Source organism: Kogia breviceps, chromosome 14, assembly GCF_026419965.1.
Source record: "Kogia breviceps isolate mKogBre1 chromosome 14, mKogBre1 haplotype 1, whole genome shotgun sequence".
Classification (NCBI taxonomy): Eukaryota; Metazoa; Chordata; class Mammalia; order Artiodactyla; family Physeteridae; genus Kogia; species Kogia breviceps.
The window spans coordinates 13,714,567-13,732,511 of NC_081323.1; the positions used below are offsets into that span (position 1 = coordinate 13,714,567).

At 44.8% G+C, this 17,945-nt stretch overlaps 1 protein-coding gene across 5 annotated transcripts in view; it reads right to left on the reverse strand.

The window, feature by feature from the left end:
• Nucleotides 1-17,945, reverse strand: part of EYA2 (EYA transcriptional coactivator and phosphatase 2) — a 251,291-nt gene that overhangs the window by 158,151 nt on the left and 75,195 nt on the right. For 4 of the 5 annotated variants that reach the window (XM_067013899.1, XM_059038755.2, XM_067013897.1 and 1 more), the window contains exon 2: nucleotides 10,806-10,924. In XM_067013899.1, the coding sequence (XP_066870000.1) occupies nucleotides 10,806-10,914 (109 nt within the window). In that variant the 5' untranslated portion in view covers nucleotides 10,915-10,924. Of the gene's footprint in view, nucleotides 1-10,805; nucleotides 10,925-17,945 lie in introns of those variants that run through there. The other variant, XM_067013900.1, reaches the window with a different exon arrangement.

A 17,945-nucleotide genomic window follows, 5' to 3' on the forward strand; every position in this document is an offset into this window, starting at 1 on the left:
TGATTCTATCCGTCATTTTACCCAGTGCTTGTTACATGCCAAGCTGTCTTCTAAATCCATTACCTGGATTATCCTAATCCTCATAATCACCCCTGGAGGAGGGTTCTCTTCACATCCCCATGTTACAGATGAAGAGCAGGAGGCGCAGAGTTTACATAACTCACTCAAGGCCACACAGGTCCTAAAGGGTGGAGCTGTGATCTGAACTCAGGTGGTCTGGCTTCCCAACCAGGACACAGCAGCCCACGATGACAATCATTATCATAACAGCAACCAGCACCCACTTAGATGTTTGCCATGTGCCAGGCGCGTGTTAACGGCCTACACGCATGAACTCATTTAATCCTCATGGCAATGCTACAAGGCCGACAATGTCATTATCCCCACTGCACTGATGAGGAAGGTGAGGGCCCAGAGGCTAAGTGCCTTGCTCAGGTCACACAGCCTGTGGACGTGGGACCTGGGACTTGAACCCAAGGGCTATTTGAGCGCCAAGTCCATCTCCTTAATCACCTCCCTGGCAGAGTCACATTCTGTTCGAGTCCCAAGCCACTGGGGTGAGAGGACGAGTCCTGAAGTCCCGCTGGTCCAGTGGTAAAGAATCTGCCTTACAATGCAGGGGACGTGGGTTTAATCCCTGGTCAGGGAACTAAGATCTCACATGCCACGGGGCAGCTAATCTCACGCCACAACTACTGAGCTCGTGTGCCTCAACTAGGGAGCCCGTGTGTCGCGAGCTATAGAGCCCACGTGCCCTGGAGCCTGCGTGCCACACCACAATCAGAGAGAAGCCCGCGCGCTGCAATGAAGAACCCGCGCACTTCAACGAAAGATCCCACGTACCGCAACTAAGACCCAACACAGCCAAACATAAATAAAATACAAAGATAAATAATAAATAAATCTTAAAAAAAAAAAAAAGGCTGGACAGCATCAGCGTATATTGATCATAGTAAGGAGGTGCTGTGGGATACTTTTGTTCCAGTTGTAGGCGTGAGAATGTGTTGTGTATGTGTTGTGTGTGTGCTGAATGCCTGTGTAAAAATATATTTCTTACTATGTGTCGTATTTTTAAAAAGTCGGGGACAGAAGGGATCTAATGCCAAGGCAAGGTGCCGGTGCACAGTAGGTGCTCACTCACTGCTAATTTCCCTGCTCGGGGGTTTCCTGCCCCAGGCAGAGCCTCCCACATCCCCTTCCTCATCCTCCCCCAGGACAGTCTCATTCTGAAAGAGCCCCAGTCTCATCACTGGTAAAAGCCCACGATTTGAGTTCTGTTTAGTAATATATAAGTTACTGAATTAAACATTTTGAATATGTTTTCTTTAATAAATATGTAAATATTCATAAACATAGAAATCTATGGAAACAGTCCTAGGGGCTTGGATTAACTCGGCATTCTAGAAATCTGAAGCAAGCATCTCCCCCTGCCCCCAACCTCTGCGCCCTGATTTGCATGTTCACCTCGCAGCTCCCCCTCCTCTGTTCCTCTGAACTGTTATGCAATCAGCCTTCCCTACCAGGGCAGTTCTCCCTCTCCTGCTGTGCAAACCTATGGTCCTCTTCCACCCCAGCAACCCCCAGGAAGACTGTGCAAGGAAGAAACAGGCATTTAGTCAGTGCTAAGAGATTTTTCTTCTGCAGACTGTGATTTTTGAAAAGCACAGGCTTTTTTTTTTTTTTTTTAAACTGGTATCACATTTAACTTTTTTATCCTGGGACACTTGGGAGAATTGAGAACCTGGAAAATGAATGTATTATATATAGAATAATCTCCTTCCCTTTCATTCCCTCCCTTTCTTCTTCCTTTCTTCGCTGGCAAGGATGGTGCAGACCTCATGGAGATTCCTGATGGTCTGTGCCAATGTAGGGCCCCCAAGCTCCTTCCCTTCCTCGGGGACCTGGGGTGGGAGGGTGTAAAGGACAGCCATGCTCAGTGCTTTGGGTGCAAAGGTGGGGCAGGGACTCCCCAAGAGCAGAGAGCCTCTCTCTTCCTCTGAAGCTCTTGCTGTGGTTCAGGGCTATTAGTCCGCAGAGGCCCTGTGGACCAGGAGGCCCAGATGCAGTTGGAGCCATCCGTCACCTGCGTACCAGGCAATGGGCCTGACAGTGACTGTGTGGGCAACGCCGTGAAAGGTGGAGGAGTGGGCATCATCGCTCAAGTCGCAGGAACAACCCTGTCCTCAACGTAGCCCAGGATGTCTTTCGTTGATCCCCTAGACGCCCGCATCACCACTTTCTGGATGCTGTTGGGTTTGACAGCCTTCTCCAAACGCTAAGTCAGAGCCAGACAGATACACTGAAGTGGAAACATGGGAGGCCATGCCACAGAGCGTCCCATGCAGCTCAGGAATGATCTGGCTCACAGACACGGCAATGCCACTGGATGCAGGCGTGATGCTCTGGACGGCAGCACAGTCAGAGTACCTCAGCTTGCCAGAGGGGCAGAGAGGGCGTGGCCTGTGGCCACAGGTTCCTCCATGATGTCAGTGTCACAGACCCGGAGGGCATGCTGGCAATCTAGGGGGAGTGGTCATACTTCTCCTGGTCACTCCATCACAAACATGGAACCCTCAGCACAAGCGGCAGATGACCCTTTGACTCCATTCCTCAAGTGAGCCCCAAGCATCTTCAGGGTGGTGAAGGCACCATATGCGGTAGAAGCAGCGCCCTTTGATACTGGTAAGATCTGGTGCCTGGTAGATGGAGATGCCCTTCCCACTGACCACAGGCTCCTGTTCTCGAACTTGGCAGTGCCACTGTACTTGCCTGATCAACGAGATTGGGGTCAGTGGCGCAATCATTGATGGCAACTTGTATCCACGTTGCCAGTGGTGAAAGCAGCCCTGGTGACCTGACTCAGTGTAGTCACATCTATTTACTTCAAGCTTTACCATGTGTCTCTGAGGGATGTGGCTAGCACATAAAATGGGGCAGCCGGCTCCCAAGGGAGGGGCAGAGAGCCTCCTCCATTTACTTGTGAATTTAAAACCCTAAGCCTCTCCTCCTGTCCAGGTTTTAATGGGCAAAGGGAGCAGGATTAGCTAAACAGATGGCCAGAGCCTCAGGATGAGCTCGTTCATTCATTCATTCATTCATTCATTCACCGCCTGCCATGTGCCAGCAAAAGCAGTCAGAGTTCCTGTCCTCACGGACCCTCCAGTTTAGTGGGGGAGATAGACGGTAAACAAATACTTAAATAGATAAGGAAAGTACTTAATTACAGTGATAACAAGGTACAAAGGAAGGAAGTGAATGATACAGAGCAGAGCACCTGGAACATTAATATGCACAGGATTTGCCTGGGGATCTTATGAAAACGCAGACTCCAGTCTTTAGGTCAAGGAAGCTCCCAGGTGATGCTGACATGGCAGGCCCGGAAACCATACTTTGAGTAGCGAGGGTTTAGACCACAGGCTAATGAAGAACTGCAAATTACGAAAAAGTCCCAGTTCTGGGTTCATAAAAATAAATCTCCATTCCAGAAGTCACAAACTCAAACTCATATTGGGGCCAAGAAGGGAATATAAGTGAGCTGATGTAATATGAGGAAATCAGAGCTGGGGTCTGTGTGTGTGAGTGCACACCTACTGTGTGATTGTGTGTGTGCGTGACTGTGTGATGTGACTTGCCCAACGACACACACAGCTGGCTCATTCATTCAGGCATTCAACAAATGCTCACCATGCACCTACTGTGGACCAGATCTACAATCCAAATCTCATAATTTGTCATCTTAATGTTGCTTCCAAAAAGAAAAGCACGTGGGCTGAAGGGGTCAGACCCAAATTCAAATCCTGACTCTGCTGCACTGTAACTGTGTGGCTCTGAGCCCATCACGTCCTTTCTCTAAACCTCAGTTTCCACATCCACAAAATGGGGTACCATCTCATCCCTGCAGGGCTGTCGCAAGGATTACACGGGGCAGGTACCTGCCAAATGGTAACTGCTCAACACACAGGAGCTATTATTAGTCTTCTATTCTCCTGGGGCTCTCGTTTCAGCCACTTCAATTGTGAGCCCAATTTGAATGTTCACACTTTTTTTTTTTTTTTTTTTAACCTCTCACTGGGAGGATTAAGAAGCTAATGATTCTAAAAGCAGCAACCACTATTATATTGTCTAATTGGATCCCAAGGGCCACTTCTAACTGATCCCCCGTGAGATGAGACAACTTCTAATGCAAGATGTCTTGAGGAAGGTCTTGGCTACGAAAGCTGCGTGTCTGTAAATTTCATCAGCTCATCTCCTTACTGTGGGTGCTTTAAACAGCACTCAGACCAGGGTTAGCAACAGCAGGAGGGAGCACTGTATTAGGAGTTCAGCATGTGAGCCCCACAGGAAGCTGGCTGAGAAAGGCTTAAAAGCGGGAAAGGTGAAACTCATCCGTGGCTCCGCAGGCCAGACCTGGGCAAAGCTCTGGGCAGCTCAACCTGGCTTGGGTGAAATGAAAGAAAATCTGCCAGCCCCTGGCTAGAACCGGTGAGACTGAAACTGGAAATTACTCCATATCATGCCCAGGGCAGAGGAGGGGCAGGCAGTCTGAGTGAGGATGACAGCCCAGCTTGCTCTGTGGGGAGGTGATTTCACCTCTCCGATGAAACACTTAATGAGATTATAGCCTCAGCTTTTGCAAAATGTGTCTGCATTTCCAACGAAAATAATTTTTTCTCGATTCAGCTTTGCTTTCTTAGTTCCATAACTTTTTCCCTCCTCCTTCCAGAAGATGGGATACAATTCAAATCCAATTTTCCCTTAAATAGTAATGAATGATAGCTTCTATTTCTCAAGTGGTTCCTACAAGCCAGGCACTCTGCTAAGGACTACATGGGCCTTATCTCTTCTATTCCCCATAACAACTCAACCAAGAAGTTGTTCTCTCTACTTTATAGATATGGAAAAAGAGGCAGGGGGAAGTTAAAGAAACTTTACTAAAGATTCAAAGGCAATATCAATCTGAAGTTATCTGTGGTTCCTAAAGGTTACTCTATTCATCCACCACCCACCCATCACCCATCCATCTACTTACCCAACCATCCACCCAACGTCCATCCACTCACCCACCCACTCACCCACCTACCCACCCATTAATAAATTTTAAGGACCTACCATGAGCCAGACACTGAGCTGTCTGCTAATTAGGAACAGAAATTTAAATACATATGTAGGAATAAAAAATTGTCCTAGAGGAATTCACCACCTAGAGCAATGGTTCTCAACCTTGGGTGCACAGTACTGGGCGCCTCTGGAGAGCTTTAAAAAAATTGCATTGCCTGGGTCACACTTCTTTTTTTTTGGGGGGGGGGGTGTCACACTTCTGACCAATTAAATCAGACTCTTTGGGGGTAAGATCTGGACATGAGCATTGAATTTTTAAAAAAACTTTCCAGGAGAGTCCAATGTGCAGACAGGTTTAAAACCAGCCCTGGAGGCTGGTTCTCAAAGTTTGGTCCCTGGACTGGCAACACCAGCATTGTCTGGGAATTGTTAGAAATGTAGATTCTTGGGCCCCACCACAAACCACTACAGAATCAGAAATGCTGGTGATGGGGCCCTGCAACCGGTGTGCCAAAAGACCTTCCAAGGTGGGTTTGATGCACAAGAGAATGTGAGACATAAATATACATACTTAAATTATAGAAATATACGTTTACACATATGTAATGCATAGAGAAAGTCTTCCATAACAGGAACACAAAACAGTGGCTACTGCTGGGGAGGGGAGGTGATGACTAAGATTGCGTGGATGTGGTAAAGGGGGATTTGGCCTAACGTTCAAATTTTTATAAGGATCGTGTATTTATGTGTTACCTGGTGACCAGAAATTGGATTGTCTTAAAAAAAAAAAAAAAAAAAAAGAGGAAAGGGAGGGTGCTGCAGGCAGGGGACACAGAATGTGTTAAGGCCGTGAGATGTCATACCACAGGGGGCTCACAGAGGGTAGCACTCATTCAATCACCCTGTCCTATCGTCCTGCAGAGTGCTCTGTCTTCTGTCTTCATTCCTTCCACAAGTATTTCTCTTTTTTTTTAAATATGGCAAGTATCATTTAAAAAATTTGAAGTATAGTTGATTTACAATGTTTCAGGTGTACAGCAAAGTGGTTCATATATATATATATTCTTTCTCAGATTCTTTTCCATTATAGGTTGTTACAAGATATTGAGTATAGTTCTCTGTGCTATACAGTAGGTCCTTGTTACTTATGTATTTTATATACAGTAGTGTGTATCAGTTAATTCCAAACTCCTAATTTATCCCCACCCCACTCCCCCTTTGGTAACCATAAGTTTGTTTTCTAGTGACAAGTATTTCTTAAGTACGTACTATGCGTCATGCCTTGTTCTCAGTGGTCAAGATACGTAGGCATAAAGTGGGCAAGATCTGCCTTCAGAGAACTTACATTCTGCTGGGGAGGCAGACAAACTGCAAGTGAATAAACACATAATTTCCGGCAAAGAGTGGGAATATGAAGAAAATATTAAACAAACCAAATACCGTGGCTGAATATTCTGTTGGCTCTCTCCTCAAACCTGATCCAGAATCTGGCCTTTTCTCCCCACTCCATCACTACCACCCCATCTAAGCCACCTTGGCCTCTCACTTGGGTTATTGTAACGCCTTCATTGCTACCCGGGCTCCCATTCTGTCCCCACCCGCAGTCCGTTCTCATGTGCAGCCTGAGGGAGCCTTTCAACCTGTAGATCAGATTGTCCCTCATCTGGTCCCAACCGCACCCCTCCGCCACGGCTCCCATCTCACTCAGGGTAGAAGCCAAGTCCCTCCAATGGCTCACAAAGTCCAGCATGGTCTGACCCTGGGTATCTCTCTGACCTCAGCTCCCCGTCACTGGCCCCTTGCTCACTGGGCTCCAGCCACACCAGCCTTCCTATTGCTTCTCACATGCTCTGGAACCGTTGCTGCCTCAGGAGCTTTGCATTTGCTATCTTCTCTGCTCCTAAGGCTCTTCTTCCCTGTGACCAAGAAGTGCCCGCCCACACCTCCTTCAGGTCTTTATTCAAATGCGTTACCTTCCCAGTGACATCATTTCTAGCCACCCTAACAAAAACTGCAACCCCATATCGCTGCATTTCACATCCCACCCTGCTTCCCCCCCCAGTACATATCACCATCCAACCTGCTATATATTTTGATATATATATATTTTGTGTGTGTGTGTGTATAAAACATGCTGTATATCTATTGTTGTCATCAGACTCTTGCCCTGCCAGCACCCTAGGCAGGGCTCTAAGAGGCACGGGTTTTGTGTTGTCTTCTTAGTACTTAAAACAATGCTGGATACGTGTTTGAGTGAACATTTGTTGAATGAATGAATGAACAAATGATTACTTTTGAAAGGAAAGACCTCTCTAATGAGAACTGAAGGATGAGGGGATGGTCCTGCAGAGATGGGGTGAAGCCTGGTCCAGGCAGAGGAACAGCAAGTGCAAAGGCCCTGATGGCAGAATCACACTTATGAGTTAGAGCAAAAGAAATAAGGCCAGGGGCTGGGTCCAGTGAGCAGAGGTGACGGGGTAGAGATGAGTCTGAGAGGCTGGCAGGGACAGGCAAGTAGAGCCCACCTGAGGGCTTCCCTGGTGGCACAGTGGTTAAGAATCCGCCTGCCAATGCAGGGGATTCGAGCCCCGGTCCGGGAAGATCCCACATGCCGTGGAGCTACTAAGCCCATGCGCCGCAACTACTGAGCCTGTGCTCTAGAGCCCACGTGCCACAACTACTGAAGCCCGTGTGCCTAGAGCCCGTGCTCCGCAACGAGAAGCCTGTGCACCGCAATGGAGAGTAGCCCCTGCTCACCACAACTAGAGAAAGCCCGCGTGCAGCAACGAAGACCCAGTGCAGCCAAAAATAAATTAAAAAAAAAAAAAAAGTCGAGCCTACTTGACCAAGGGGAAGGAATTTAGATCTTATTCTATACTTTTTTGAAACACCAAGTCCTCTCCATATTTTAAGTCATTTTATCCTCCCATCAACTCTATGAGGTTGGTGGCATAATTATTCCATTTAACAGAAGAGGCAAATGAGCCCCCAAGAGGTTAAGCCACTAGACCAGGGACTTACATCTGGTAGGAGCCAGAGCCAGAAATGCAATGGGAGCCACCGGGGGGCTTTTGGTGTCCACATTCCCCCCACCCCAGAACCCCCCGGAGTGTAGGCCTCATGGTTCATGGCTACTGGGGTCCTCCTTGGACCTGGACCCTTGCAGTCACTCAGTAACATTCACTCTGTAACAGAAGGAAGGGCCCAGGAGGAGGGAGACCAGAGGCCAGGCAGGAAGGGCAGCTGAGTCTGGCACTTGAGGCCACAACTAGGGTGGAATGTCTCCTGCAGAGTCCTGGAGCTCACCGCCCATGTCAACAATCAAGAGAAAGAAACGTGTGTGTGTGTGTGTGTGTGTGTGAGAGAGAGAGAGAGAGAGAGAGAGAGAGAGAGAGAGAGAGAGAGAGAGAGAGAGAGAGAGAGAGTGTGGGGGCGGGGGGAGAGAGAGAGACCAACCAGACCCTGCCAGCCCCCTGCCTGCTCTGAATTTGGAAGCAACCTCTTTCTGCCCCATTGCTCACACCCAAAGCCTTAGCCTTGGCCTCAGATTGCCCCAGGGCAGTAAAGGGTACAGACAGCTCCAAGTCACAAAAAGGAGACAGACAATGTGTTTGTGGGTGCCACCACTGTACGGGATGGACATATGGGGTCTGCAGACCCTTAAGATCTTTGCAGAAAGTGATAATTGACTTTAGACATGAGAATTCTGGAGCCAGAGTGCCTGGGTCTGATTCCTGGCCCTGCCACAAGTTGTATGACTTTAAGCTGGTTACTCAACTCCCCAAGCCTCAACTTCCACATCCGTGAAATGGGCTTGTAGCCTAATAGGGGTGTAATAATTACATGAGAAAGTGTACTGATTAGGAAAACAGACTTTGGAGTCAGACTACTTAGGTTCAAATTTTGGCTGTCGCTTAACTGTCATCTCAGACAAGTTACGTAGCCTCTCTGTGCCTCAGTTTCCTCATCTGTCAAACGAGTATCCACTTCTTAGAGTTGCAGACACTGAAGAGTTAATACATTTTAATGCCTGACACATAGCAGGTGCCAAGAGTTTGCTTTGATAGTGACTGAGGAGGAGGAGAATTAATTTCAATTTCTATTGCTCTGAATAGTGCCTGGGACAAAGTAGTTGCTCACAAAAAACGAAGGACAAGAGGCAGTGGCAGGCACTCGTCTTCTTGACAGCTGCCCCTCAGCTCGTACTAGTGGAAGCCAGGTGGGAACATGGGCCCAGCACTTCTAAAGAATTCGGCATCTCAAGAAAAACTAGAAATCCAGATATTTATGTGAGCTCTCCCAATTTTTACAAGTTCACTTTTATTTAAAGCACAGTATAAACCAAACAAAGACATACCTGAGGGCCAGGCCTGGCAGCCAGTTTGCAATCATGGTTTTGAGTTCCCTGTGGCTATTTGCCCCCAAGGTGTGCCAGGCGCTTTACACAACATCACCCCATTTGATCCTTGCAGTAAGCATCCTATGAAGTGGTCATGATTCTGCCCCCATTTGGCAGGTGAGAAAGTTGAGGCTCAGGAAGGTTAAACAATTTGCCCAAGATCATTTGGCTGGGAAGCAGTGGGGTTGGGAGTCAGCCTGGGATCTTCCTCCCTCAGCAGTCTATGCCTTTTCCTGTCTCTACTGGCTCTGAAATGAAGAGTCTGTAGTTGACTGGTGCCTTCACTTAGAAGGAAAAGGATGACTCTCTTTGAACAGGGCTCAATAAATGATCTCAAACTCTCAAAGAACCCAGGGTGGCTTACACAGACGCTCCAAAGGAACAGGAGGAACGAGGGTGTGCTGGTCACAGGAGCCCAGACCCTCTTGATGGTATTTTTAGCAGGGCTGTTCCAGCTTCATGCCCAGCACACAAGACATTATTACTGCTATCCTGGTGACGGCAGTAATTATTCCCCAAAACCTGGAGTTGCTTAAAAGCAAATTCCTTCTGATGTTATATTCAACTAGCCTCACGTCTCTTTGGTTTTCCATGACAATTACATAGCACTGTGCCCCCATGAGCTGGCATCAAACACAGACAGTGAAGGAGAGACAGCTGAGAGTTTCGGAACACCAACAGCAAATCCCAAAGCTGCTCAAACAAAGGGTTAAGCCCAATGGTTAAACATAATAGCTTAATGCCTTTTGCTAAGTAACTCTGCACTCTACCAGGAAGGCTGACAGATCCCAAACAGTGCAAACAATAGCTGGAATTGTCTAGTGAAAACTAGTCTGACTGCATCATTTGCCAATAGTTTTTTAAACAGCTTAACTCTCCTCGGCTTCCTTGACTGCAACCCAACCTGAAAGCCAAAGGCAGATGAGTTCTTGTCCCAACGTCAAACCCCCATAAACAAGACGCCTGCTTGGATGTGGCGATGGCAGGAGAGAACTCAGAGGTCCAGCCCCAGAGCCTGCAGGGCATGCCTGGGGCCTGGGCCTGGAATACACCCAAAACTGACTAGCGTCTATGGAGGTGTCAGCATTTCTTGGAACTGGAGACCCAGACAGGACATTCAGAACAGGAACGAGCACACTTTTACCTCTCATGACTAGACAAAATTGTTAGCAACGTATGCGAAAGTTTTGGTCCGGAGTCAACAATCTAATTGGGTGGGAGGAGAAATTGTCATAACAACAGTACTTGTGAGAGGATGTGTGCTGAAGGCTATCAGTCCCTTACCATATCCTGTGGGGTGAGCGGGGATCACCACAGGGCCCACCAAAATGCACAGCAGGAGGCCTACCTTCTATGTCACTCAGAGTCCAGACATCAGCGTCGGCACAGTTAACCTTCGGTTTACCCGGACGATCGCTGTTTACAGTAAGGCTGGGAGAGATCACTAGTTCTAGCATTTCCTTGTACCTGAAAGAAAACAAAGGGAAATATAATTTATTCATTAATTATGCATGCTTACTAATGATTCCTATTTCTTTCCCTAGGAGTATAAATATTAAAGCTGATTACCTAAACCCAGCCATCTTATAAATTCTACATCATAAAAATTCACTAAACTTTCCATCAAAGGGAAATGAGGAATTGAAATGAAGTACTTGCTCCCCTCTGGAGAATACACCCACTTGATTAAAACTTTCCCCTCCTTCCCATTGTATTTTGGCATTAGAAAAATTTTATTTGGGTCTCTTTTAAATGTCATCTGAATGAGCCAGGGAGACTTTCCAGTAGAGGAAGGGAGAAACAGGTAGAGAGGGAGAGGACTGGGCTCCTAAAAGCCAGAGGCACGAAGAGGAGGTGGAGTTGACTGTAGTTAAGAGAGAATGGACACGGTGTTACACGGTGTCACTTGTACAGATGGGCAAGGGCTCAAAAGGTGTCATCGATACTTAAAAAGTCCCTCTAGGCAGCAGAGCCCCACAGCCCAGCACTGTGGTCCCTACCAAGAAAGAACACCCTAGCTCCTGAATTACCCATGACCTTGATAAATGCTATTGGGGGCAGGAGCAGGAAAGAATAGGGACAAGTCTTCTGGGTCATTCTCTTTTTTCATTGAAAACTTTTCCAACTCTTGTGCTATGTCAGTACTTATTCCTCCTAAATTCCTACCCACTGTGGTCAGAGAATGAGGTTTCTTTTTTAAAAAAAAATTATTTTATTGAAATATAGTTGATTTATAATGTTGTGTCAATTTCTGCTGCACAGCAAAGTGATTCAGTTATACATACATATATATATATATATATATATATATATATATATATACATTCTTTTTCATATTCTTTTCCATTATGGTTTATCACAGGATATTAAATATAGTTTAATATTAATATAATTTAATATTTAATAGACTGTGCTATACAACAGAACCCTATTGTTTATCCATTCTATGTATAGTACTTTGCATCTGCTAATCCCAAACTCCCAACCCCTCCCTCCCCCATGGCAGCCACAAGTCTGTTCTCTGTGTCTGTGAGTCTGTTTCTAAAAGATACATGCACCCCAACATTCACTGCAGCACTGTTTACAATAGCCAAGACATGGAAACAACCTAAATGTCCATCAACAGAGGAATGGATAAAGAAGATGTGGTACATATATACAATGGAATACTATGCGGCCATCAAAAAGAATGAAATAGTGCCATTTGCAGCAACATGGATGGACCTAGAGATTATCATTCTAAGTGAAGTAAGTCAGAAAGAGAAAGACAAATACCATATGATGCCACTTATATAGGGAGCGAGGTTTCTGGTTAACACACACAACATCGGACATGGTGATTTTCAAAGGACTAAACTACAACCAGTAACGTGTGCCACTGATTCAAGTTGTCCTCAGCAAAAGGTTAAGTTTAATCACTACAAATCAGTATCTAAGGTCATCCTCGGCAGGATATGTTTATCACCGTGCTAACAGAACACAGTGTACCGGCTGATGGCGACATGGTTATAAACTCAGACTCCACTGTAAAACGGTTGTGGATTCAAATTCCATTTCAGTACTCAGTACCTTGACCAAGTTACCAAACTGCTCTAGGTCAAAAGTTTTCTCATGTGGACAGTGGGGATTATCAGTATCTCCCTAACAAGGTCATGGTGAAGATGACAAGAGATGAGATCTGGAAAGAAAGGACTTAGCAGGCAGCAACCTACACGTCCATTCACTACCATGGGAATGAAGAATACAGGCAGAATGGTCACACGATGGAATACAATACAGCCGTGAAAAAGACTGCTCTGGAGCTCCTCTCAGCACCATGGACAGACTGCCAAACAAAGTACCAGGCAATGAGACAGAAGGGTACCCAGGGCATGATACCATTTCTGTGAAATTCAAAATATACAAATCAATACTATACACTATTTAGGGATACAGACATAAGCAATAAAAAGATAACAGTAGGTATAAGAATGATAGACACCCATTTCAAGAGAATGGTTAGCTAGGGGTCATTGGGGGATGCAATTTGGGGAGAGGTACCCTGGGGCTTCAGCTGTGCAACAATGTCGTTCAGAGGTTGACACAAACTCTGGCCCATCCAAATCCAGCTTAGCCTCTGGTTTTGTGTGACCCATGAACCAAGAAGGGCTTTCACATTTTTAAATGGTTGAACAAAATCCTAAGAAGGATAACATTTCATGGCCTGCGAGAATGATGTGAAATTCAAATTTCAGTGTCCATTAGTAAAGTTTTCTCGGAACACAGCCCTACTTGGTGGTTTACTGTATCATTCGTGGCTACTTTCATGCTGCAACTTCTGAGTAAAGTAGTTGTCATAGAGACCTGCAAGGCTGAAAATATTTCCTATCTGGCAGAAAACGTTTGCTACCCCCTGTCTTTTAGTCTATAAGCAAGGTGGTGGGTGTACTGCGGTCAGAGGGTTACTCTTCATCTCTGTGTGTCTGAAACACTTAATTTTTTTTTTTTTTTTTTTTTTTTTTTGTGGTACGCGGGCCTCTCACTGTTGTGGCCTCTCCCGTTGTGGAGCACAGGCTCCGGACGCGCAGGCCCAGTGGCCATGGCTCACGGGCCCAGCCGCTCCGCGGCACGTGGGATCCTCCCGGACCGGGGCACGAACCCGTATCCCCTGCATCGGCAGGCGGATTCTCAACCACTGCGCCACCAGGGAAGCCCTGAAACACTTAATTTTTAACAAAGAAAGAAATCACTTATCCCAGGACTTGCATATAGGAAGTACTTTATATATAGTTTTTAATCAGATGAGAAAATTCCACACAAATCAGCTTCCAGTGTTGAAGTCTTTATGTTAGCTGATGAACATTTGGGTCCTAAGTGTTCCCAAGTATACGTGGGTTTTCTCTTTCCCCAAACGCCACAAGGCACTCCAGAAAGGGGCTTTGGTATCTCTTTCCTTTAACATGTCAAGACGTATTGTATGGAGCTTGGCAAACAGCAGACATTGAACCTATTGTCTGACCGTAGCTGCCAGAAATTTGCATTTTATCCAAACTCACTCCCTTCATCCTTTTGGGTATATGCAAATACCTGAAGGTTCAAAAATAAACAACGTTGTAAAAAATTACATTGGTCTCTAAACATCCAGACACTATGAGTACGGGTATTAGAGGCAGCAAATTGTTAGCTAAATGACCAAATCCAGTTGCAAATAAAATGAACTGTTTTTCCTCCTCCTCAGGGTTTAAAAATATTTGAAGTATTTGCCAATATTTAAAAACAAGGCGATTTCACATAAAAATCTAGAGTTTCAGCTTCTCTTGAAGAATGGAAGAATACTGACAGGTTCCTGCATGGCAAGTATCAGCTGGCTGCCCCATCTGGTCAAGGCATATGAGCTCCAGTTCACCACAGTCCTCACCACTCACTAGTGTCTTACATTTGACCCTCGTTTTCCATTTCCTTGTATTTCCTCCTGGTCTCTACAGGCCTTTGCATTTGAGCGCCATGGATTATGTGTCATCAGACAAGCCTGATGAGGAAATGTGATGTGACACAGCAATGTGACACTTCTGGCCTCCGTCACATAGCTTATGATTTTACTGAGTACTGCTGTCATCCTCAAGAGCAATTAGCACATCGAAATAGCATTTGTTGATGTTGTAGCAGAACAAGAAGGTGTCTGTGAGTTTTAACTCTAGGACTGAGTATTGCTACTAAAGCTTTGGTGTCTTCACCAAGGACCTTGCCTAAGGTCCTTGAGGGCCAGGCCAACGTGGAAATCATCCTTATTTCCCCCACGGCACCTGATACAGAATCTTCTTCATTCTGTCATCTGATTAACATCTAACAGGAAGGAAGGGATGGAGGAAGACAGGAACTTGGAAGGAGAGAGGGAGAGACGAAATCTATAACTGAGGAATTAGCTTCTTTAAAAAAATTTTTTAAAATTCCTTCTTATTTTCATTTTACACCCCGCCCTACACAATGCCTCTAATGTATTGAATATGTAAATATGTCCCCTTGTAAATGATGCTATATTGTTTATGTGACGTGTGTGTGTGTGTGTGTGTGTGTGTGTGTGTGGCAGTGCCATGAGGCATGTGGGATCTTAGTTCCCTGACCAGGGATTGAACCTGTGCCCCCTGTATTGGAAGTGCAGAGTCTTAACCACTGGACCGCCAGGGAAGTGCTGTGACATGTGTTTTAATTTACATGAATAGTGTTATGCATGAGACCTCATTCTGTTCATGGGGATTTTTTTTCCAGTCTGCACCATGATTTTATAATGTGTATAGATTGCTGGATGGTTATTCAGCTTGTAGTTAGAATTCCATACTGCATACCCACTCTATTGTGTTTATGCATTGCCCTAGTGATGAACATCTAGGATGCCTTCATCTCTCAGCTACCATAAACAATGCTGCAATGAATATTTTCATTAAAAATATACATATATATGTAATGTGTACCTATATATGTGTGTTTACACACACACATACACATTCTTAAAACGTATAAATATTTGAGGAGGATTTCTGTGTCATTGGGTATATGTGAACTGAACTTGACCAAGTACTAGCAGATTGTTCTTTACAATTCCTGTGCTAATCCAGATTCCCACCAGAAGTGCATAAGCGTTCTAATTTCATAAATTCTTGCTAACACTTGGCATTGTCCAGCTTTCTAATTTTTGCCAAACTGTTGGATGGAAAGCAATTATCTCATAGTTGTTTTAATTTTCCTTTCTATGATTACTAGAGAGTTTGATCATATATTCACATAATTGTGGGCCACAATTTGTGAGTTTCCTAGAGTTTCTAGGAACTGTCTATTCATATCTTTTATCCTTGCCCATTTTTCTACTGGTTTTTTCCCCCCTTTTTTTGTTGACTTGCACTATAGAGTGCCTTGTAGAGTCTAGGTATTAGTCCATTGTTGGTTTTATTATTTATTTATTTTTTTCTTTTTGCTGAAAAAACAAAAGACTTTATTGGAAATGGGTGCCTGGTCAGGGAGCAGTGGGGTAAGGGAACGCAGGAGAACTGCTCTCCATTGTTGGTTTTAGATGTTGTAAATTTCTTTTCTTAACCTTTCATCTGTCTGTTTTTTTAAAAAATATATGGTGTCTTGTAGAACAACAACAAAAAATCTTATATATTTACCCAATAATGAATGTTTTCCCTAGGTGTAGAAATGATTTCCTTAACCCTGGGATATTAAAATTTGTCTACATTTAAAACTATTGACTTGGAATTTCACCTTTTATAGTTAAAACTTTAATTAATCTGGAGTCTTCCTTTTAATATGGATTAAATTTGCATTTTCTTCCAATATTGGAGAAAATGAAAATAAGCCATTTTTCCTAATTTGTATTAAACTCTCCAATTGAATTCACCTCCCAGTTATGATGGAACTGTTTCTATTTTTGGTTCAATCTCACTATCACAATAAAAAATAAAATCTACAAAACATTGTTTTAAGGCCTTGCAGGGCAACTAAGGTAGGACTTGAGGGCCCAGGATCCCGGAGAGATGTGAGACATGTACTGAATTAAGTCTGACCTCTACTACTTTTCACCTCAAGATGTTTGCCGATTTATAAGCACAGAAGAAAAAAGAAGCAGCTTAGAGTTTTCCAGTCTCATTGAATTGGGGAGACAAAAATTGGACTTCAGGATACTAAGACAGCTAGGACCCAAGGAGCTAAGATCCTAGAGATATGAGAACCACAGAGAAGTTAGCCTGACATTGTTGACAGTCATTACCTTTGAGGCGTCTGCTGAAACCTAAGCTGGGTGGGGTAAGAGTCAAGCAGAAAGGGGTGGCTAAGAAGGCAAGAGACGAAGCAGAGCTTTTGGCAATCTCCCAGTACTAGGGAGACAAAATTGGAGTTCATGGCCCATCAAGGATAAGAATCCTTGGGACTTCCCTGGTGGCGCAGTGGTTAAGGTTCCATGCTCCCAATGCAGCGGGCCCGGGTTCAATCCCTGGCCAGGGAACTAGATACCACATGCATGCCACAACTAAGAGTTTGCATGTCACAGCTAAGGAGTCTGCCTGCCGCAACTAAGACCTGGCACAACCAAATAAATAAGTAAGTGAAACATTTTCCCAGCAATCAATGAAAAAAAATGTTTAAAATTTATTTTTTAAAAAAGGATGAGAATCCTTGGTAAACACACCAGGCTTTTAATGAGACCTCTGAAAGGTCACTCCCTTGGAGTAAAGACCAACCAAATAGATCCTGTCTTGAATCATTTTCATCCCTTATTGGATCAAAGTGATTTGCCTCTACTATCACCACCTGCCAGAAGAGCAACTTTTCTTTTGGGGAAGATGTCATCTTCCAGAGTTTCCACAATTTTGCATACACAATGTTTAGCATGTAATAAAAAATTACCAGGCATGCAAGGAGACAAAGCCAAACAATCAAAAACCAAGACATAAAAAACAAATTCATATATAAGATTCAGATATTAGAGTAACTAAACACGGACTTCCCAGCAACCTTGATAATATCATCAAGAGAAGAGATTTACAATGGACAATGCTACTAGAGAACTAGAATCCTTAAAAAAATCAAATGGAAATTCTAAACCTGAACAATACAATAATTGAAATTCAGAACTCAATAGGGCAGTTGAACCACAGATTGGATATAGCAGAAGAAAAGAATGAACTTGAAGATAAGTCAGTAGACACATCTCAGAAAGAAGTTTGGAAAACAGGTTTTAAAAAAAGCATAGGGCTTCCCTGGTGGCGCAGTGGTTGGGAGTCCGCCTGCCGATGCAGGGGACATGGGTTCGTGCCCCGGTCCGGGAAGATCCCACATGCCGCAGAGCGGCTGGGCCCATGAGCCATGGCCGCTGAGCCTGTGCGTCCGGAGCCTGCGCTCCGTCTGCAATGGGAGAGGCCACAACAGTGACAGGCCCGCGTACCACAAAACAAAAAAACAAACAAACAAACAAAAAGCATAAAGGTAACATGGGACATGGAGAAAAGGTCTAACA